The sequence below is a fragment of the Gopherus flavomarginatus genome, chromosome 1, assembly GCF_025201925.1.
Source record: "Gopherus flavomarginatus isolate rGopFla2 chromosome 1, rGopFla2.mat.asm, whole genome shotgun sequence".
Classification (NCBI taxonomy): Eukaryota; Metazoa; Chordata; order Testudines; family Testudinidae; genus Gopherus; species Gopherus flavomarginatus.
The window spans coordinates 56,335,527-56,359,646 of record NC_066617.1 but is presented as its reverse complement, the minus strand read 5'-3'; the positions used below and the strand labels follow the sequence as shown (position 1 = coordinate 56,359,646).

Here is a 24,120-nt window from a genome sequence, read left to right as displayed (position 1 = left end):
AGGTGTGGTTGGCATAAAAGGAGGACAAAACTTTCTTATCGAGTACCTCTCTTTGCCTTTACACTATGATATTATAGCATATTCAAAGATTGGTGTCCGCCATTTTCAGGATGTCAAAGACAAAGAAAACTCCTGAATGAAGTTGAAGAGCTACTGAAAGGCCTGAAACAATGACTAAATATATCATCATGGCTGTTTTGAGGATAACGGTGATGCTGAAGGTGTCTCACTTGCAGGATTATCCAACTCCATGTTTTCCTCTTCTACTTCAATAGTGAAACACTTTTCTACATTATGCTTTTTAACGGTCTTTACTCTCACATAGTATTTCAGTTACTTCTGACAATATCAGAAGTCAGCTAATGAGGGATTTTAATGTAGGAGTCTATTTCAGTAGAATGATTCCCTATCTCAATTTTGCTTAAGATGGTTGATTACTAACTTTTTGTAACTTTCGTTCTTTGAGATGTGTTGCACATGTCTATTCCACTCTTTGTGCATGTGTGTGCCCAGGGCCGGCTCCAGGCACCAGCATTCCAAGCTGGTGCTTGGGGCGGCAATCTGTAAGGGGCGGCAGTCCCTGTTTTGCCCCCAAGCAGCAGCGCCGAATTGCCGCCGCCAGCAGCTGGGGCAGTCCATGTGCCCTTAGGGCAGCAGGCGCGTTCCTGCAGCGGCGGCAATTCGGTGGCAGCTTCTATGTTTAGCTGAAGCCACTGTGGACAGCTAAACATAGAAGCTGCCACCGAATTGCCGCCGTTGCGGAAATGAGCCTGCTTCCCTAAGGGCACACGGACTGCCCCCACTGCCCGCGGCAGTAATTCAGTGCGCTGCTTGGGGCGGCAAAAACTGTAGAGCCAGCCCTGTGTGTGCCCCACGCACAGTCACCAGAAACTTTTCCTTCAGTGGTACCTGTCGAGGTGGCCTGATCACTTCTGCTGCTGCACGCTGCTGGCATTGACACAAAGAGTCCAGTTGACCCCCTAGTCTCCTCAGTTCCTTCCTTGTGGAAACTCCGACGCAGAGGGGTAGGAGGGCAGCTCATGGAACGGGGGCATGTGCAACACATCCCAAAGAACAACAGTTACAAAAGGTTAGTAACTGTTTTTTCTTCTTTGAGTGATTGCACATGTTCATTCCACTCTTGGTGATTCCCAAAAAGTTAAACAGGCGGAGGGATTGGAGTTCATTTACACAAAGACTGCACTACAGATTGAGCAAATTTAGCATCATCTCTTGAGTACTGAGTGGTGGCATAATGGGAGGAGAAAGTGTGCATCGATGACCAGGCTGCTGCTTTGCAAATGGATAGGGATCTCCCCTAGGGATGCCGTTGAGGATATTTGTGATTCGGCTTGCCTGGAGGAGAGAGACCTGCAAGATTATAACACAAAAGGATACAGGAAGTTATTAAATTCTCGGTGTGGAGACTGTAAGACCTTTCTTTCTGTCTGCTATGACCATGAACAGTTGAGTGGACTGACAAAACAGTTTGGTCTATGTAGAACAATAGTGCTTGTTTAACATCCAGTGTGCGGAGCCATTGCTCATCCCTATTTGCATGTAGTTTTGGGTAAAATATAAGCAAGTAAATTTATTGATATGAAAATCTGAAACTACTTTAAAGAGAAACCTTGAAAGAGGGTGTAAATACACCTTATCTTTAAAGAATATTGTGTACAGTGGTTTGTATGTGAGGATGTGCAGTTGGGAGACCCTTCTGGAAGTAGGAAAACCACATTCCAGGAAAGGTGTAATAAGGAGCACACTGCTAGAGGATCCCATAAGTTTAGAAAAAACTAAGTTCAAATCCCAAGGGGAAATGGGTTGAGGGTACAATCTTTCCATGCCTTTAAGGAGTCTAATTGTCATGTCATTAGAAAAAAACAGAACAGTCCATGTGAGGGCAGAAAGCTGATATTGCTGCCAGGTGAACAATGATAAAGGAAAATTGCTAAGTTTGTACTGTTTCAGGTTCAGCAGATAGTCGAGTTTTTCCTTGATGGATAAATGCATCAGTGAGACACTGGTTTGACAAGTCCAGATGTACAACTGCTTTCATTTTGACAGATAGGCAGCCCTGGTGGAGGGATTTCTAATATCTAGTAAGGCTTGGTGGACTTGCTCCAAGCAAGCCTGCTCTTTGGGATTTAGCCATGGAACTTCCAAGACATCAAATGAAGGGATTGCAGGGTCAGGTGCAGCAGCCAACAGTGGTCCTGAGAGATCAAATCTGGGTGCAACCAAAGTGAGACTGGAGTCTCCATTGAGAGATCCAGTACAATGGAGAGCCAGTGTTAGCAGGGTTATGCTGTGGCTATTACTATAACCCAGGAGTGGTCTCTCTTGATTTTTAGTAGTGCTCTATGTGGGAGTAGGATTGGGGGAAAAGCAAAATAAAGCTTTCCCATCCAGGGTAACAGGAAGGCACCTGAGGTTGAATCTGTCCTGTGGCCTGGTAGGGAACAGAATTGGTGACATTTTTTGTTGTATTTATTCATAATTAAGTAAATTTGGGGAGTACCCTGCTGAAAAATGTATCTGGCTATATCTGGACGAAGAGACCACTCACGGTATCTGGAGAAAGACCTGCTCAGGTGATCTGCTAGTTTGTTCTGTGCAGGGTAGATCTGATTTAAATCATTAGTCAGGAAGATTCAATTAAATCATGGATTTCTACATAAACGCATTCTCGTTGGTTGTTATAACCTTAATACATATTCTTCACAACTTAGAGATAGATGTAGGTTTCATTTTTAGAAGGTACACGCTATACATTTTTAAAGTGATTTGTTTCATTCGGCAACCAGGCCTTGCATTTCTTTGTTGCTCTGTTTGCATTTTGCATGCATGCCTGTCTTACTCACAGGTAGAGGAACTTCATTAAAACATTCTCAAACTGGGTCTCTTTTACAGCCTGCTGTCATTATGGGTTTTACCTTCTAGCGAGAGAATGGCATGGTAGATCTCAAATCAATGAAGGCCACACTCAGAAAGACCTCAAGACTTCTGGAACATGCTGCTCAAACAGTTTCACTTTTGTTTCTACTGCCTATCCCTCCCTTCTCACATTCATCTCCAGACTTCTTCTCCTTTTACAGATCTATCCTATTCATTCGACTTTTTGAAATGTTGCCCTTTTAGAGAGAGATAAGGGATTGACTCTATGTACACAAATTTGCAGAGGGACAATAGGATTGAGGTCTGTTATTTATCACCTCTATATATTTATTTAAAATTTTTTTTGCTGTTAACAAGCATATTATCTCCGGAGACACAAAACCACAGTTTGAGAACTGCAAAACTAAGCATCTCTGATGGTATCTTCTAGACTGAGCACTGAGTTCCATTGGATAGATAGAAAGATTAACCTAAACAATCTACACAAAAGCCCCTGGAATCCCATAAGATTGGTTCCCTAATCCATGAACTGTGGGAACTCATTTACAAAACTTTTCTTAAATATTACATGAATATATTGTCTCATGCTATAGAATTAGAATTTATAATCCTTATTTCATGATGAGATATCTTCGAGCTATAATGTATCTTAATTAAAACTATCTTCGGATAGATTTTTTCCTCAAAAAGCATCATCAAAATAATCCAATTTAAATAAAAAAAAAATCTGATTTTTTATTTTTATTTTTTTTAAATCATTGATTTTTATCCACCCTGGTTCTGCGCCCCCGGAAGGTATGAGGCCTCGAGACTGATTGAAGGGGCTATACAAAATTCCTACAGGTGAATTTCTTTCTGACACAAAAGGGACGATTGAGTTCCTCCCTTCCTGTTGAGTAAAACATTGCTGCCATGTTATCTATAAAGACAAACAGGTTTCTCCCTGCAATGAGAGGTAGGAAACCATGACAGGAAAGATGAATCACCCTGAGCTCTCTGACACTGATATGAAGAGCAAGTTCCATTGAGGACCAAAGATCCTGAGTTCGGAGGGGTCCCAGGTGAGCTCCCCACCCTGGAGCCAAAATATCTGAAACCAGAGTAATTGATGGCTGAGGGCAGAGGAAGAGAACACCCACACAAACGCTGAGAGGATTCAACCACCAATTCAGCAAAATCAGAACCTGCAAAGGCACCGTCAGCCCAGTGCCCAAGTGCAGATGACTTGGTAAGTACACTGAGTCCAGCCACATCTGAAGAGGTCTGATGTGCGGCCTCGTATGTTGTACTACATATGTATACAAATCCGTGGGTCCTACAAGTCTCTCAGTTTCAGACTACTGTGATTGGATGAGTCTTGAGGTTGGCCATGGGAGATCAAATAGCTTGGAATATGGACTCTGGCAGAAAAGCTCTAACCTGGGTTATGTCCAACAGCCCCTACAAACTCTATCCTCTGTATCAAGCAAACGATAGACTTGGCTGCATTGATCAGTAGTCCTAATGCCTTGAAGTCTGACTAAATAAAATGATCACTGGATATAATCTGAGTTTTGGACTAGCCCTTGACTAGTTAGTTGTCCAAGTAAGGTAGATCTGCACTCATTGTTTCTTGAGGAATGATGCTACAATGGTCATACGTTCTGTGAACACCTGAGGAGCTGCAGGTAAGCCAAACTGAAGCAACTGAAGTATTGTGATCGGGTAATGCAAGTGCTTCACTATGACTCTGAGGAACTTTTTGTGAAAGTAGGCATCTCTTAAACCAAGGTTAGTGTACCAGTCTCCACAGAGGGAATAATGGATGCCAAGCAAAACTTTATCTTTTTGAGATAGCTTTTGAGATGATGCAGATCTAAAATAGATCTGAGATCTCCCTGGGCTTTTGGGATTAGAAATAATGGGAGTAGAAACCCTTCCCTCTTAAATTCTCAGGAACTTTCTCTATGGCTTCCACCTGAAGGAAAGATTGAATATCCTGGACCAGAAGTTCTTCGTGAGAGAAAGAGGGACAGGGAGGCAGGAGTAGAAACAAACTGAAGCACTTTATAGCACTCAACACCCAACAGCCCATGGTGATATGGGACCAAGCACTGAGAAAATGGGAAACAAAGGAAAAATGGGGTCTGGCATCCTGGGAACTGGTATGGCATCCTCATGCATGCCATCCCAACACCTACTTAGAACCCCTTGGATGTGTAGGTGGGACATAAATTGAAGCAGAGGTCGAAGGAAGAGGTGGTCTAGGCCTTCTTTCCTTCTTTCTCTGCAGGTCCTTTTGGACAACTGGAATAGAAAACCATAGGAGTTGCTAAGGCCTGAAATGCTTTCTGGAAGGGCTGGGGCGTACAGTTGCCCTCAAGTCCTTGAATCCACGGATCTTGGCATCAGTCTGCTCCAAAAAGAGCAAGGAACCTTTGAAGGACAGGTCCTGCATAGCTTGTTAGACCTCCCGTGGGAGCCCAATGGACTGTACTCAGGAGCTCCTATGCACAGCCATTGCTGAAACCATGGACCAGGTGCCCAAGTCAGCCATGTCTAGATCAGCTTGCAGGGAGGCCCTTATCACCAGTTTTCCCTCATCCACTAGCAAGGAGAACTCCTGCCTAGCATTTTCTGCAAGCATGTCTTTAAATTTCAGCATGGAGTCTCATAAATTAAAGTCATACCTGCCCAAAAGTGCATGCTGGTTTTCAATCCTGAGCTGCAACCGCCCAGCAGAATGAACTTTCCTATCAAACAGGTCTAACTTCTTTGAGTCTTTTGATTTTGGGGGCTTGTGCCCTGATGTCCCTGCCTTTCCTTCTCATTGGCAACAGATACCACCATGATGGAAACCCTGAGATGGTAAAAAAAAAAAAAAAACTAACTAAATAATAACCACCTTAATAACTATCTATTTATAATACAAGAGAACAGTCCACTGAGAGAACTTGCAAATGAAAGAAGAACAGTTCCAGTGACTATCACAGGTGGTAAGAAGGAACGGAGAGGGCTTTAGGTTAGCTCGGCTCTTTATACCAATGCCAGCAGTATGTAGCCGCACAGGGTGCTCAAGCCACTCCAATGGGTACCACCGAGGGAAAACTTCCGGCAACTGTGCGTGTACACTAAGAGTGGAATGCACATGGACAATCACTAAAAGCTCTTATTTAAGTGATATCTTTCCATGTAGAATGTGCCACCATGCAGCTCTTGCAGTGATCCTATACTCCAACCCAAGGTGGGTCAAGTCACTTGACTCCATCTTGTCTAAACCTGAAAATATGCAAGAGTTGGACCACTAAAGCCACAGAAAAATAACAAGCTGGTGAGAGACTGGACTTTTAACACTTTGTCACTCAAAAAAGGCATCTTATGCCAATCCAAGGCCAACCCTGAAGATGCATATATTTTTCACTTCAGGCAAGACTGGAGAAGAAAGAAGTTATTGTAAAATGTTTGCTCCACATTTCATCTCTTTAAAATATTGAATGTGGAGTTAAAACAGCATTTGTTTTCAAGGATTAAACTATGGCCCCAATCTTCTTCCAGATAGTGAAGCAATTCAGGTATAATTTTCTACTAATAGACGCGACCTTCAATATTGTGTGGCTTTCAAAGCAATGGTGTGGAAGACAGACTTCTCAGAATAGCACGATATGGCAAATTCTCCATTATACTACTGTTTGGGTAGCAAGTTGTTTCTACTTTATGTACAGTTGGAAACTCGCGGTCAGTAGGTATTATTTGGTAGCGCAGATATGGTCCAGAGCATCAATTTTTTTGATGTAAGCAAATGTGTCAGCCAACCTTGTATATACTCTACCATCTACAGATGCCTGCTTGAGACAAACTTGACTCACAAATACTCAACTGTCTTAACACAGATGTAATGCTGAGTTTTCTACAAGGAAAAGTTATAATCATCGAGGGACTTAGCAGCCAGCGAAAGTGAATAGGGAGTTCGAGTCCATCTCAGCTTTAGAATGTCCTCTAAACAAATACTCAATGCTTCAGTAAATACCTGAAGATAATATTGTAATACCCAATCTCGGGTGCCGACATAAAAGTTGCTCAAAAGAGGCAAGGAACAAATCAGAATTGGTACCGAAAAAATCAAGATTAAAATGTACTGCCAAATCTACATATGGAAGCTTGTCATTATTGTTTGATAGATAATCAATGTTATTCATCTCTCATTTTTAAGTGTTTTTTTTTCTTTTTAAAGAAAAAGGCAATAGGTAGGAAGATTCATAATGTAGCATTTAAAAAGGGAGGTGGGGTGCTGGGCACAGCCTATTATTTCACTTTTAGCACTTTTCCTGTACGGAAAATGCACAGCATGTGTCTAGCAACATTTGTAGCACACATGTAATGAACCAGAATGAGCAAAGTTGGAAAGTATACGGGCATAAAATCAGAAAGCTGTAAATCACAGCTCATTTTACTCCCTGGAAACAGAAGAATGATTGCATTAAAGGCTTTCAGATATTGTCTAAATGAAAACAATCAGCTATTTCAAAAGATACTGGTATAATGTACCTGCCCTTTTAGAGCTGTGTTTTTAAACTTTTGCTTATAATTAAAGCAGCAACGAGATCACAGATTTTCAGAAATGATTTAAAGTCCATTTTAACTTACTTGAGCATCTTTTCCCAGATATCACTGTCATAAAATGCATGGTTCCAACCCATTTTCATTGTCCCAAGAATGACATTCTGCTTAAACACATCTGATCCTAATTTGTGATATAGTTCTTCACATTCATCCAGAGGGATATGGAACAACCCCAACATAAATGCTAATATAGCACCTGAAAAAAATAAAATAAAATTTGAAATGTAACTTGGGATAACACAATGATGCTATTACTTATTTTAATATAATAAGTTTCAGAAGCCATGATAATTCATATATTATAATATTTTCCTTTAAAAGGTATGAATTGACATTTTTGTCACAGGCTCATTTTGTTCATTTTGTTCAAAGATTATAGCAATTTGTTTGGAGGGACATAATTAATCGAGACAGCTTTTACTTTCAGCAATAAAATTACGGAAAGTTTTGTCAAAGAAACAATAAAATATACTTTGATTTATTACTGCAAAAAGTTACATAAAATAAATATGATATAAATATCAAGTTACTTTCCTTTTTTGATTTGAGAAGGCAACCTAATATGTGACATCTAGGCTATATGTAACAGCCTAAAATCAAATCATGCTGTTTATTTTTCACTTTTTACATACAGAATGTCTAACAAACTCATCAGTTCAGTAAAGATATTAAATAAACATTTAAAGATTCCAGGAAAGCTCTGAAAAATTAAAAGTTTAGAGTGCTTTGTAATACACAGTATTTATTTGCAACTGATTTACAGTTAGCCATTCATTCATAGTGCCACGTAGCGTGTACCAAAATAGCCTGACCCTGAAATGATGAGAAGAAAGGTTCAATGATATTTGAAGAGTATGCTTGCAGAATACCACAGAATGGACTTGAGACAATGCTGACAAGTGCATCACAGCAGTGGCTTTAAGGACAGGGCCATCATCTATGCCAACATGGAATTTTTGTTCTACTGTGTTAACACAAATACACCGAGGGAGCGTTCCTTATCATTACTAAGAAATGTTACTTGCACTGCAATCTATAGTCACTTTGCAGCTAGCACAACAGAAAAGTTTTGATGTATTGAAATGAAGCTGAGCTCTATTCAGATGCAGAGTTTACACTATAGTAAACAAGACAATACTGCAAATGTGGGTGAGGACAGAAATAATCTAGATATTGTACAGACATTAGGAATCTGGGTATAAAATAAAATTGGATACAAATTGGTGCAGTTCAGGAAAAATATTGTAAAACTACAGATATTAAAAAAAAGGGTGTAGGGGGAATATTTGGACAGCAGTAATGTCAAAAAATGCATACATATAAATAAAGAACAGCAGGACCATAGATTAGATATAGACTGCCAATGTGATATTATGACTGAACCTCTCTCCCCTTCCCATACCTCCCCAAAAACTCTCAACAATGCCATTGGGGGCTCATACGTAGAGCCACAGTATCAGGGACAGGGTGTTAATAATTTCCCTTTATAAAAAAAATTATGAGACAGATTTTGATTTGACTAGTATGCAATTAAGGTAGTGGGGAGGAAATTTAGTAATATCTGAAGAGTTTCAATGCTGGTGAGGGAGAAAAATTGTTAAGGAGAGGCAAAAAGGTATAAATTAGGAGTAATTAGATTAGATTGGATACAAGAAAATTTAGGCTCAATATCTCTCCCTCTCAAAAAAGAGTCCTAGATATAACTGAGATAGTTATTATGAAATGTCTAATTGGTAGAATAATAATCCCCAAAGAAAGCAGTCAAAGCTCAATTGCTCGAGTCATTTAAAAACTAGACTTCTCAGAGGAATAGAAAATATGTAATAGGGAAAAACCCTGCAATCACAAATTAATATTATCTATACTGCCTGGTCAGGTCAGGCTGTATCGTAGCCTGCTACCATAATGGCAGTAGATGGTACCACCTGCGACTGGCCAAAGTTTCAGGAAGCACCAATGGCTTTGGATGGACAAACATGTGGGAAGTGTAGTGCAATAGCCGATAGAGGAAATGGCATCTAAAAGGCAGGAGAATTCAATTACGATTTAACCAATGCAGCCATAAACCTCAGGTAAGGCAATGGCAAACCACCTTTTCTATTTTCTCTCACAAAAACTAACATGGGAGAACAAAGGTAACTGTGTATAATTTGAACAAAGGTATTGTTAAGTTTGAAATGAACAATAGTATTGTCAGTGTTAGGCCTAAAACTAGAAGAAGCTTCACAAAGCGAGCCTTGTAAAATTAGCTTTAAAAAGCAAGCTTTGCAAAAGGAAAAGACTTGTGGTCAAAACGCACTGCAACCAGATAACACATTATGCTGAACCATATTTAAAACAATTGGCTACAAGAAAATACGCAAGCATAAATTATACAGCCAAAACGATAATGCTAACCACATTAAAGATTTGGCCTAACCTGATTGGTTGACCTGCTTCAAAACACGGCGGGCAGATAAGATAAAATGTATAGGGCCTCAGGTGGGTTTGTGCGCGTGTTGACCTAAAAGAGATCACTCTTTGTCAGGCTCACATATACCCCCTGAACCAAGGAAATCTGAACTGCACCGACTATCTGTACCTGGCCAGTGCAAAGAGCAGTTGACTAAAGGGTAACGTATTCTCGGCAGGATAAGGTTTTAAAGTAAAAATCTGGTTGCATGCAGAATAAGGTAACGGAGTAAAGAAGTCTGGGATGCTCGAGCTGATTTAATCTCAAATTGTACTGACACTACAGTATTAAGAATGGTAGTGTTGAAATAATTTCATCTCAGGTTATATCAATGCTGCAGTATTAAAAATAGTAGTAAGTACCTGATGCATAATATTACTTGTACTTGTCTTCAGTATAATTTGCCATTTATATTAATCCTTATTCAATGCTGGTCTTCAACTTTTTTTTTTCCTATTCTGTCTATGTTGCATTTATAGCCATAAGTCATTAAAAACCTTTCTTGAGGAATAATCAGTAGTTTTAATTTCTTTATGCGGACACCACTTAACCTCATTACATCTGTGTTGGGGAAGTGGCGATCACTCAGGGCACCCTTGGGGGCCCTGATGCGTGTCCCCCCCCTTCCATAATCTCCACAGTAACACGATCCATGTGTGGTGCTCGATGGTGAGGAACATCTCCCTCACACACAGGCCAGAAGGCATGATAAATTACACTGGGAAAGAGGTTCTGACCATATAAGAGTACTGACTGCAGTTACAGTGGTGTCCCAAATGCTTCAGGAAATACAGTGCCTGATATTTGCTCAAAGGTAAAGAATGACCTGAACTTTCATAAACTAATCATCAGAGTAAAGTATATATGACCGGAGGATTGCTATTGTGACCGAAGATTTGGAAAGATGTAAGATAGCCGTATGTGGAATCTTAAAGCTATGATTGAATTGTAGAGGTCATTTCATGATGATAAATGGTAGAGGTCATTTCACATACTTTTCAGGATCCAAGAAAGCAACAGAATATGGAATTATATTTATCTTATCCGAGAAGACATCCAAGTGTGAGCTTCGATGGAAACCCATCAACAATTGACTCATTACAATTCACCTTTGAACAGTTAATATGTCCATCATACAGGTTTATGACCCCCCAACAACATCTGATGACGCAATACATAAGTTCTACACATGGTTTGAAGGGACACTCATTCAAAACACCAAGCAAAGACATCACCCTTGTAACTGGGAACTTAAAAGCAAAAATTGGAGCTATATGCTGTCATAAAGAAGTAATGGGAACAATAGTCTTTGTTTATAAAATGAGAGAGGAAGGCTACAATCATCTGGTCATTACAATCATCATCTTCACTCAACATCCTAAACATTTATATACATGGAGATTAGCTGACAGTACAACAAAGAACCGAACAGACTATCAAACAATATTGGGAGATTGAGTATCCAATGGACAAAGACTTTCCCAAGTGAAAACTGCAGGTCAGACTATCAAACTGTTAGCATCAAATAACGTAAAAACAAGATAAGAGTTTTAGTGCTTCCAATGCATCTGGATTTGTCCACAGTCAACAGAAACTACATGACTTCTGTATAGAATAGGTTTCAGTCTTTGTCACAAGTGAAAGAGGAGAACCACCCCAATGAATTTAAGAATAAAATGAAAACTAGCATACTTGAATCTGCTAAAACACATTTCAAAAAGTCAGTGTCAGACTGCACCATAGTTGATGAAGGTGTTTGAGTAGGCAAAAAGCCATGCAGGGTGAAAGGAAGTGGCTTGGAGACTGAGGAATGCAGGACAAAATAAAAGAAATTTGAGCAGACAAATTCAAAGGCAGATCAGATGAGACAAGAGGGAATACATCAGAGCAAAATGTGAGGAACTTGAGAATTATAAGGAGAGAAATAATATAAAAGGTATGTCCACAGTGGTCATGTTTCTTACTAAAAAGTTTTCCTCACCATCTAGTGTAAAAATCATCATGATGACTGGATTCTTACTGACGGTGATATCAAATGCAGGTGAAGAGACTGTTATGTAATCTGTACGCCTCACTTACAATACAGGGTAACAGAAATGAGAATACAGAGCTGAAGTCATCAATACCGCAAGAGAAAGTGATAAATGCTATTATGAAAATGAATCCAGGGAAAGCATCAAGAATAGATAGTGTACCAGTAGAATTGCTGAAAGTGATTGGTGACAGAGGTCTTGATCTCATGGGGAAAATTTGCAACGATGTATAGATGACCTGAAATTGGCTGTATGACTGCACAAAGGGAATCTGTTCTATCTCCTTTCCTCGGAAAGTGCAGAAAGAGTATAGTAACTAATGTACCATCTCCCTGATATTGCCTGTGAGTAAAAAGTGATGCTCTACTTCAGGGGTAGGCAACCTATGGCATGCATGCCGAAGGCGGCACGTGAGCTGATTTTCAGTGGCACTCACACTGCCCGGGTCCTGGCCCCCGGTCCAGGGGTGGGGAAGCTCTGCATTTTAATTTAATTTAAAATGAAGCTTCTTAAACATTTTGAAAACCTTTTTTACTTTACATTCAACAATAGTTTAGTTATATATTCTAGACTTATAGAAAGAGACCTTCTAAAAACGTTAAAATGTATTACTGGCAAGCAAAACCTTGAATGAGAATGAATAAATGAAGACTCGGCACTCCACTTCTGAAAGGTTGCCAACCCCTGCTCTACTTCATTCAGGATCATGGCAGGCGAATGACAAAAGTAGAACCACTACCACAAGTGTTTCAGAGAAGAACAAGGCACATGAGACAGATATTTGCGATTTGATTATAACACTGAAAAATCCAGGGAGTATAATCAGCCATTGATTGTGTTTTTCACTGACTGCTCCAAAGCATTTGATACAATCCAACATGATCATCTGTGTAGGATACCGGAAGATATGGGCAATCCAAAGCATCTCACTGAACTGTCACAAGTCTCCACTATCAACAACAGACCCTGGTGTGAACAGCAATGGGTGTCAGCAAGTGGTTTTCCACTGAGTGCATTTTGTTCCAAATTTTTCCAACATGTATGCAGAATTATTATGAGACAAGCTCTAGAAGGTTTTGATGAAGTGGGAGGAACTGGGATTTCCATTGATGGATACTGTTTAATTGACCTCAGATATGCTGATACAATGCTCTTTGCTGCAACCATTGATGTAGTGCAATAAACGTGGAGGTCTGTAACAATAGTTAGTAAAGTATATAGACTATTCCCAAATAGGCAAAAATAAAAGGCACATACATTGACACAATTAACAACAGATGCAAGCAGACATCATGACTAACAATCAAGCTGTAGAGGTAGCACATTAAATGTATTTATCTGGGATTATACACATCCAACCTAGGAGACTGCTCCAAAGAAAACAGAAGATGGGATGGTATGGCTTGCTCAGTCGTGGCCTTCCTTAAGAAATTCTGGAAAAAACTTGGCATCTCAAAAAATGTGAAAATTCAATTGGTGAAAAGCTTAATTCTATCCACAGCGATTTATGGATGTGAATCCTGGAAAACTAATGCTGCTTACATGAAGAAAACTGAATCCTTTAAGATGTGGCTCTGGCAAAGACTTTTGCATATCTTTGGACAGAAAACATGAATGCTGATGTTAGAAATATTACTGGAGAAAAATGGACTCTGTTCATGGAAATCAAAAGGCGCAAACTTGTGTACTTTGGTTACATCAGGAGTAGAGATGGAAATAATCTTGAGAAAGTTATTATAGAATGAATGGTGTGGGGTCCTCATGGTAAGAAATGATCAGCGAGGAGATGGATAGATGGTAGTCTGCACTTGGGAAAGTCTTTGTCCATTGGACGCTTGCTCTCCCATGGCCCAATATTAACGGATAGTCTGTTTGGTTCTTTGTTGTGCAGTCAGCTGATCTCCATGTATATAAGATGTCTAGGATGTTGGGTGAAGATGGTTTTTGTAATAATGACCAAATGATTGGAGCCTTCCTCTCTCATTTTGTAAATGGGATGTCGGCTGAGTGTGTGAAGTTAGGGATGGGTTAAGAAGGCTTCCAAAAATTATGCTATGATGTTACCAGTATTCAGACATGAATTAATAGCCTTTACTTGAAACTGCCTATTAGATCTGGAAGTTCTCTCTAATATTTATGATTCAACTCAGTACTTCCTCATGGAAAGTCAAACTGCAATATTTCAAGTCATCATGCCTGCTAACATAGTGTGGGAACATATTACATTGGAAGAGATATATAAAGCAGGAGAAATGAGATACTTAAATTTTTAAAGTGAAGTATACGGTTTTGTAACCTAAGCTGTATTGTGTTGTAACCTATAATATACCACTTACATCAGCCTTAACAGTATTACATTGTTACTGGCTTGACATTACTTTTTGAAAAGTGAACACCAGGGTGATTAATTGGTCAGTTTTGGCCTTTAAAAAGACTGTTATACTAAGATGGTTTTGGAACCTTTCTTTTTTTCTAGAGAGAAGCATCAGCTCCCCTCTTGAGGTTGTTTTCTAAATTGATACATGGGGTAGTAGCAGGAGCTCCTGAAAATAAACACACTGCTGTTTGAACAGTAGCTTAAGATGTACAGCATGGATGGGCAAAGAAGCTTTGGTGCCCACCCTAACATAATAAGGCAGCTGGGGTGAGAAATATCACCTCCCAAGAATGAGATGATTATAGTGGAGACCACTACAAGGGGAGATCAAGAGGCTGGTTGACGGAAAACCAATTCTATGAGGGAAGATAAGACAAGGGGTGGAGGGAAACATAGGTGCTGTATCCTCTTCAAGTGGGTGGCAGATCAAATGGTTGCCAGTGGAGTAGCAACAAGCAGGCCAGGACAGCAGATTGGCATGGGACAAGAAGAAGAATAGGAGCTCAGCACTTCTCTGTAACTGTTGTTCATCCTGTGATGGTTCTCTCTTTTGTAGAGGAAATTGCTTATCTGCCCCCTCCCACAAGCTGCCAGAACTCAGAGGAGGAGCACAACTGCTTCCTCTCTCCTAGCCTCAAATTCACTGCACATCTTCAGCCTTGTCTCTTTAGGCACTTTGGACATCTGCTGCCTAGAGCCCCACTCCTGCTGATATACAGGAAAGAATCTCAGCAAGTAGCAAGACTTTTTCCTGGACATAGGGAGGAAAACAGCTAAAATTAAAACACTATTTTAAAAAAAAGACCCAGATTACAAGTATATTTACCATGACACTCACTTATTAAAGAAACAGCATGTTTAAAAAGAACATCCAGCCATGGTAATAATATGTACACACAATCATAATACATACCGTGCTGACATATTAATACATTCATGACAAGCCTTGCCAATTCTCTCACAATCATTCAGTTACAGATCCTTTATAATTTTTCTGTGCAAAAAGTATCCCCTTTATTTAAAAAGATTATAAGTTCTATTAGGCATAATTGAGTTTCCTACATATTTTTAGTGTGTACAATATAGAATCGGATCAACAAGTACTGTATGCTATACTGAGGTGCTCATTTTTAGTCACTCAAACCTTATAACAATTATGAACCACATCAACAAAATTATGTGTCTATTAAGCATCTTGGAATGTGATGTCAAAGAGATAGTGGATTTCAATCCCCCTTCCAAAATAGCAAGACCCAAGAAACCTGCTAAATATCAAGGAAAAGAAGCTGTATGTATATAACATATTAATATTATTGCATCTGTTACATTTGTTTTTCTATCGACTCTTTGTGGTATTGCTCAAAACCTGCAATACTCCTCTTCGGTATTTATGGGACACCAAATATCTTGATAGCTAGGTGTTAAAGAGCTATTCCTTCAAAAATGAATTCCTCTCATAGTTTGATGGCTCAACATAAAATTAGATTGAAATCACATGGTAATAAACGAGCATTCTTTGTGTCACCTACAATTCTACTTGGCAAAAAATTATAGCCATTTAACCTAGGTCTTAAATTATGCTGTAAATACAAAAGCAGACTTCACAAAGTTGCATCCGGTTACCAAAAAATAAAATATTCCCCAACAAAAGAACTAGCTTACATTTATAATGATGGAGTTAGTTTCCTGGGGAAAAAAACAATTTTTCAAAAACAAGATTTTTTCTTATTTTTACTTTTATTAAATTCATCACATAAAAATCTATAATATGAATACTAATTACCTGTGCTTACACCACAAATGTAGTCAAAAAGTTCATGAATGGGCTTTCCAGTAAGTTCTTCTAGTTTACGTAAAGTCTGAAGTGCTACTAAACCCCTGAAACATATTAAAGCAACATCACTGAGAATGGTAGTTTGGTTACATCTTACGCAGAGCTAAACATGTATACAGTTTGAATATGCAACAACTAAGACAGGACATAATAAGTCTACAAGATTTTAATACAAAGGAGGAAGAGGAATTTTGTAGTTTGACAATTATAATGAGGAGTAATAGGATACAATCGGAAAGAGAAAGATATAGGTTAAATACCAATGACTAATCATTTTGGGTGCCTAACTTAAGAGCCCTTGAAGGAGTGTGAAGTGCTCCATGGTGCTCAGTACATTCTGAAAATAAAGCCAAATTAAAGTACTCAAAATGAATAGTCACTTTTAAAAACTTGTCTAGAAAGTTTCCCGTAGGAAGAAATCCTGCAGATAATCTAATATGACTTTCCATCTCTAACTTTTAATATCTGGAAACTAAAGTACAAGAATTAAGATATCAGTGGATGAAACACAAATAGGTACCATAAAACTGATTTTACATTTTGATTACATAAGAAAATGCATTTAAATTTTACTTTAAAAGTTGAAGAATTTTGCAGATTTGCCTTAAGGCACCAAACAAAATTACGTTTGCAAATTTTCTATTCCCCCACTTTAGAAATCATACCACAAAAAATAAAATTACAATATGAAGAGACTAACAAGTTTTAGTATCTAAATACTTGAAAATTAAAGGATTTGCAAATAATTTTATACTGAGTCAGTAGAAATTTAGTCCTCTGTTTTCAGAAACTTAGTTTCTACTGCACAGATCTAACTTATGGGAAAAAAAGTCAAGGCTGCATAGTGAAAATCTAAAGCCCTCAGAAAATTAAAACTGAGTACAAAAACTAGAATATTTTAATTTGGGTAGGATTAATGTCTCAGAAAATGGGAAATAATCTGTTGTCATTCATCTTTATAGCTCATTGTTTCAAAACCAGACGATAGTGATTAAAAGAAACTAATCCTTGAAGGAAGCTTTATAATTTGTATGCTGTCGGTTGTCAAAATAAATTCAGGTCCTAGTGGGCAGGAAGCCAGATTTCCCCCAAAAAGGCAACTGGCACTTCCCTTGGCACTCTGACCGCTGAGTCTAAAGAATAAATCAGAAGAAACAACTTTTCAGCCTGAAGATTATCCCTCTAGAGCAGAATTAAAGTGGCAAGATGTCATGAAAAAATACACACATCCACTGCATGTATATCTATTCTATGGATACATAAAAGACTTCCTTTTCTAATATAGTTAATCTGGTCTCTTTGTAAATAATAAAACCATGCAGATATTCAAATATTTGTATAATTGTAAAGCAGAAAAGTGAGTGTCTTTTGTTCAAACTACACTGACATTTACATTTTTAGTGAAGACTGAGCCTATTGCTATCTTTTTATGATTTGGAGACCACGAGCTGCAGGCTTCATGGGTCCTCTGCCAAAGCATCACAGCGACTTACAATTGTCTGAATTAAGCTTGACCCCACAAGTCTTATTCATGCTAGAAAGGGCTGAAGTAAGGCCTGGTCTACACTACGCGTTTAAACCGAATTTAGCAGCGTTAAACCAATTTAACTGTGCACCCGTCCACACAACGAGGCCCTTAATATCAATATAAAGGGCTCTTTAAACCAGTTTCTGTACTCCTCCCCGATGAGAGGAGTAGTGCTGAAATCGGTATTGCCATGTCGGATTAGGGTTAGTGTGGCCGCAAATCGACGGTACTGGCCTCCGGGTGGTATTCCACAGTGCACCATTGTGACCGCTCTGGAAAGCGATCTGAACTCGGATGCACTGGCCAGGTAGACAGGAAAAGCCCTGCGAACTTTTGAATTTCATTTCCTGTTTGGCCAGCGTGGAGAGCTCACCAGCACAGGTGACCACGCAGAACTCATCAGCACAGGTAACAATGCAGTCTTCTGAGAATAGAAAAAGAGCTCCAGCATGGACCGCACTGGAGGTACTGGATCTGATCGCTATATGGGGAGAGGATTCCATGCTAATAGAACTCCGTTCCAAAAGAAGAAATGAAAAAACATTTGAAAAAATTTCCAAGGCCATGATGGAGAAAGGCCACACCAGGAATCAATGCAGTGCCGTGTGAAAGTCAAGGAGCTCAGACAAGCTCAGAAAACCAAAGCAGCAAACGGAAGGTCCGGGGCAGGGCCAAAAACATGCCATGTCTACGCTGAGCTGCATGCAATTCTAGGGGGGTCCGCCACCACTACCCCCCCCCTCCCATCCGTGATTCCGAGGTGGGCGTGATAATCTCAGCCATGGCTGAGGATTCTGTGGACGGTGAAGATGAGGAGGAGGAAGAGGAGGACAAGCTTGCAGAGAGCACACAGCACTCCGTTCTTCCCAAAAGCCAGGAGCGTTTTCCCACCCAGACTGAATTACCCTTCCATCCCTCCCAAGCCACTATCCCAGACTACGAAGCCATGGAAGCAACCTCTGGTAAGTGTACCTTTGTAAATATAAAACATGACTTAAAAGCAAGTGTTTTTTAATGATTAATTTGCCCTGAGGACTTGGGATGCATTTGCGGCCAGTACAGTTATTGGAAAAGTCTGTTAACATGTCTGGGGATGGAGCGGAAATTCTCCAGGGACATCTCCATGAAGCTTTCCTGGAGGTACTCCAAAAGCCTTTGCAGAAGGTTTCTGGGCAGGGCAGCCTTATTCCGTTCTCCATGGTAGGACACTTGACCACGCCATGCATGTAGCAAGTAATCTGGTATCATTGCATGACAAAGCCTAACTGCATATGGTCCCGGTGATTGCTGGCATTCAAGAAACATCTGTTCTTTATCTCGCTGCGTTATCCTCAGGAGAGTGATATCGTTCATGGTAACCTGGTTGAAATTCACGAATTTAACTAAGGGGACAGAGATGGCCATTCCTACTGGGCTGTTTGCCTGTTGCTTAAAAGAAATCCTTCCTTGCAGGTAGCCAAGCAGGGCGGGGGGAGGGGAATGGCGCTGAGCTTTTTCGCGTTTGGCTAGCAGGGATCTTCCCTGCTACCAGCCACGCGGTGAGGGGAGGGGTAAAGCGATCATCCCAGAGAATTGGATGGGGGAGTGGTTTCTGCTACTGCATGTTAACAGGAAAGCAGCAGCACTGAATGAGATTTGCTTGGTATTTGGGAAAGGAGGGCACTGTGTATATGAAGGCTGCAGAAGCCGAAAGACAATGGCTTACCATGGACGCATGCAAGCTGAATTATGCTGCCTGGACCTGCGTCTGTGATATCTCTAACACCAGAGGCACAGGAACTCAATATTAAGATGCAAAATGCGACCTTGTAGTGAAATCATATGCGCTATGTAAGGTGAATAGTGTTGTTCACCGTGAAAGAGTATAAGCATCGTTCTGTAAAATGTATCTTTTTAAATATTTCTCTCCCTTTTTTCCCTCCCTCATTCAGCTGCAAATTTTTCAAGCCTCCCTACTCCATCCCGAAGGCTATCTCAGATAAGGCGGTGGAAAAAAAAGATGCGAGACTAAATGTTCTCATAAATCATGGAAGTGACCCGCAATGAAAGAGTTTATTTGAATGAGTGGAAGGACGTGGTATCAAATTACAGGAAAGATGCCAGTGAACGTGAGGACAGGAGGGACCAACGTGAGGAGAGGAGAGACGCCAGGTGGTGGCAGGAAGATCAGAGGTGTAGGCAGGAAGATCAGCGGTGGCGGGATGCAATGCTGGGGCTGCTGCGTGATCAAACTGACATCCTCCGACGTCTGGTGGAGCTTCAGGAACAGCAGCAGGGTCACAGAGTGCCGCCGCAGCTCCTGTGTAACCACCCTCACCCCTCATCATGTTCCATATCTTCCTCACCCAGACGTGTAAGAACGCCTGGGGGAAGGCTTCGTGCACCCGCTCACTCCACCCCCGTGGACAGCTTTGAAATTTTTTTAGTGGCCTTTTTCTTCCCTCCGATCCTCCTCCCAAACCACACCCAGGCTACCTCATCAGTTCTCTCCCTCTTTTTATAATGACTTAATAAAGAATACATGATTTTTAAACGAGAGTGACTTTATTTCCTTAAGCAAGCTGTAATCGAAGGGGGAGAGTGGGTTGCTTACAGGGAATCAGTCAATAAAGGGGGGTGTTCACCAAGGGGAAACAAACACAACAGTCACATCGTACCCTGGCCCATGATGAAATTCGTTTTCAAAGCTTCTCTGATGCGCACCACTTCCTGGTGTGCTCTTCTAATCACCCTGGTGTCTGGCTGCGCGTAATCAGCGGCCAGGTGATTTGCCTCAGCCTCCTGCCCCGCCATAAAGGTCTCCCCCTTACTCTCACAGAGATTGTGGCGCACACAGCAAGCAGCAATAACAATGGGGACATTGGTTTGGCTGAGGTCTGAGCAAGTCAGTAATGTGCGCCAGCGCGCCTTTAAACGGCCAAATGCACATTCTACCACCATTCTGTACTTGCTCAGCCTGTAGTTGAACAGCTCCTGACTACTGTCCAGGCTGCCTGTGTATGGCTTCATAAGCCATGGCATCATGGCTGGGTCCCCCAGGATAACTACAGGCATTTCAACATCCCCAACTGTTATTTTCTAGTCTGGGAAGTAATTCCCTTGCTGCAGCCGTTTAAACAGAGTAGTGTTCCTGAAGACACGAGTGTCATGAACCCTTCTCGGCCATCCCACGTGGATGTTGGTGAAACGTCCCTTGTGATCCACCACTGCTTGCGGCACCACTGAAAAGTACCCCTTGTGGTTTACGTACTGGGTGCCCTGGTGCTCCGGTGCCAAGATAGGTATATGGGTTCCATCTATGGCCCCACCACAGTTAGGGAATCCCATTGCAGTAAAGCCATCCACTATGACCTGCACATTTCCCAGAGTCACAACCTTTCGTAGCAGCAGCTTAATCATTGCTTTCGCTACTTGCATCACAGCAGCCCCCACAATAGATTTGCCCACTCCAAATTGATTCCCGACTGATCGGTAGCTGTCTGGCATTGCAAGCTTCCAGAGGGCTATCGCCACTCACTTCTCAACTGTGAGGGCTGCTCTCATCTTGGTATTATGGCGTTTCAGGGAAGGGGAAAGCAAGTCAAAAGTTCCATGAAAGTGCCCTTCCACATGCAAAAGTTTTGCAGCCATGGGAATCGTCCCACACCTGCAAAACTATGCGGTCCCACCAGTCTATGCTTGTTTCCCGGGCCCAAAATTGGCATTCAATGGCTAGAACCTGCCCCATTACCAGCAGGATCTCCAAAGCACAGGGGCCCGCGGTTTGAGACAATTCTGTGTCCATGTCGTCATCACTCTCGTCACCACGCTGCTGTAGCCGCCTCCTCCTCGCCTGGTTTTGCAGGTCCTGGTTCAGCACAGACTGCACGAGAATGCGCCAGGTGTTTACAATGTTCACGATTGCGGTCTTGATCTGAGCAGGGTCCATGCTTGCTGTGCTATGGCATATGCGCAGTTCACCCAGGGAAAAAGGTGTGAAACGGCTGTCTGCTGCTTTCACGAAGGAAGGGGTGAGGCTGTACCCAGAACCACCCGCGACAATGTTTTTTGCCCCATCAGGCACTGGGATCTCAACCCAGAATTCCCAGGGGTGGGGGAGACTGCGGGAACTATGGGATAGCTATCCACAGTGCAACGCTCCGGAAATCGAAGCTAGCCTCAGTACATGGACGCACACCGCCGAATTATTGTGCTTTGTGTGGCCGCATGCACTCGACTTTATACAATCTGTTTTACAAAACTGGTTTATGTAAAATTGGAATAATCCTGTAGCGTAGACATACCCTAACAGTCCTTAGAATGTAAACTCCTTGTGGAATGAACCCTGTCATCAAATGTCTGTCAAGTTGAGAGCATATCAGTGCTAGATAAATTAAATATAGCAGTGGTTCCCAAACTTGCTTCACTGCTTGTGCAGGGAAAGTCCCTGGCGGGGTGGGCCGGGCCAGGCCAGTTTGTATACCTGCTGCATCTGCAGTTTCAGCCGATCGCGACTCCCAGTGACCGCGGTTCGCTGCTCCTAGCAGCTCTTATTGGCCTGGAGCAGCGAACCGCGGCCACTGGGAGCCGTGATTGGCCGAACCTGTGGATGCGGCAGGTACACAAACTGGCCCAGCCCACCGGGGGCTTTCCCTGCACAAGCGGCGGAACAAGTTTGGGAACCACTGAAATACAAGATTGAAAAGAACCATTGCATCATATAAGTCTATTTTCACCATGTCAACTGTCTCAAGGCTTTTCCTTTTGCATTGAAGTTTTCATGCTCTAAGTGAAATGTGATTTTCTTTAAAACATTAACAAAAGTCAGCTGAGTAGCTTTGGAGTTATGCTAAAGGGGTGACAAGGCATATCCTTTAAAAAAGAAAAAGAAAATGATTTCTATATTCTCAAGTAACCAAAACAGGATAGTTTTGGAACTTAAAACTCGCCATGGACTTAGTCCTAAATAACTGCCTTTGATGTGAATGAAGAAATTTTACTCCTAAGGGCATTCTGTGCAGAAAAATAAAATAAAAAATAAAATAAAATTCTGCACACAATATTTTAAAATTCTGAAAAAATTCTGCAAATTTTATTTGACAAATCAATGCGGAAGCTCCAGCCTGGCTTTGGGGAACACAGGTCACTGGCTGCACAGAGGTGAGAGATCACTGTGAGCAGGCAGGTTCAGCAAGGCAGGATCCAAACGTGAAGGAACTTTGTGTGGGGGGATCCAGGTGTGCATTGAAAGGGTTCTGTGTGGGGCAATGTGGGTGTGGGTGGCTCAACGGTGGATCCAGGTGCAGGGTGATCTGGATGCATAGGGGCTTGTTGTGTGAGCTTATGTGCAGGTGGTTGGGGCTCGGCAGGGATGGGATTTGGGTGTGGGTGGCTTGTTGGGGTAGTCCAGGTGCAGGGGGAGTGGGACTCATCAGGGGGGGTTCTGGGTGCGGGGGGGGGGGAAGTGAGGCTTGGTGGGAGGGTCTGAGTATGAGGGGGTCTGGATACACAGGATTGGGTAGATAGAGGAGCGGCTTCCTGGACAGTGATCCTGCCCCATGCAGCTGAAAAGCGATGGGTACAGGAAGTGTGGGGGAAGGAGGGTATTTTTCATTTTATACCAATTTTGAAGTTTTGTAAGCCAATTCTTCTAACCAATTAGAAACTATGCAGTCTAAACAGCATAATGCACAATGGAACCCTTTAAAATTAAAAAAATTAAATTAATCTTTTTAGACTGTCTAATCTCAGGTACCAGAAGTATTAAGATCAATCATAAATTAGACCAGAAAGACTTTTTACAAAAATAATCTTACATTTGTTTCCTTTACTTGCCTCCATAAACAAACTAGGGGTTGATTCCCACAAACACTTATGTACATAGTTTACTTGACACAGGTGAGTTATCTTGAGGGATCAACAGGACCAAGCACGCATGTAAAGTTAAGCACACACACAAATATTTGTAGGATCAGGTTCTAGAGCTTGGAGTTTGACTGCAAATCTACCTGCATTCGCAGTTTACAAAGGGATAAAGAGTTTCTGTCATACCTTGTTCCTCCTCCATCAATAGTCAGAATTCGAATTCCCCAGGCTTTCACTGGATCCGTATATCCAACTATAGCCAAAGCCTCCATAACAGCAGCACGAAGAGTTTCATCAATTCCTTGTCTCAGCTGTAGTAAGCATGGAATTATTTTTTCCTATAGTTGAAATGAAAAAAGTTGTATTTAGACTAAGTGTTAATACCAAAAAACTTCCACCTTTAATGTATTAGTTTAAAATTTAAATTTAAATGCAAAGTTTAATTTAAAATTAAAAAAAGGTTATTTTTTTTTAAAAGGAGATTTACAGTCTCGGGATGGGGAGGGGATGAAAAAGTCCAACACCCTGTGTCTTGTGTATTCATGGGAAACTTCA

At 41.2% G+C, this 24,120-nt stretch overlaps 2 protein-coding genes across 2 annotated transcripts in view; both read right to left on the bottom strand.

Annotated features, from left to right (window-relative positions):
• LOC127042868 (uncharacterized) overlaps positions 1 to 24,120 on the bottom strand; it is a 972,530-nt gene that overhangs the window by 184,620 nt on the left and 763,790 nt on the right. The gene's annotated exons all lie outside the window — the stretch shown is intronic.
• PNPLA8 (patatin like phospholipase domain containing 8) overlaps positions 1 to 24,120 on the bottom strand; it is a 76,353-nt gene that overhangs the window by 43,769 nt on the left and 8,464 nt on the right. The window contains exons 4-6 of the mRNA XM_050936413.1: positions 23,752 to 23,903; positions 16,143 to 16,237; positions 7,522 to 7,693 (exon numbers count right to left, since the gene is read on the bottom strand). Of these exons, the coding sequence (XP_050792370.1) occupies positions 7,522 to 7,693; positions 16,143 to 16,237; positions 23,752 to 23,903 (419 nt within the window). The remainder of the gene's footprint in view (positions 1 to 7,521; positions 7,694 to 16,142; positions 16,238 to 23,751; positions 23,904 to 24,120) is intronic.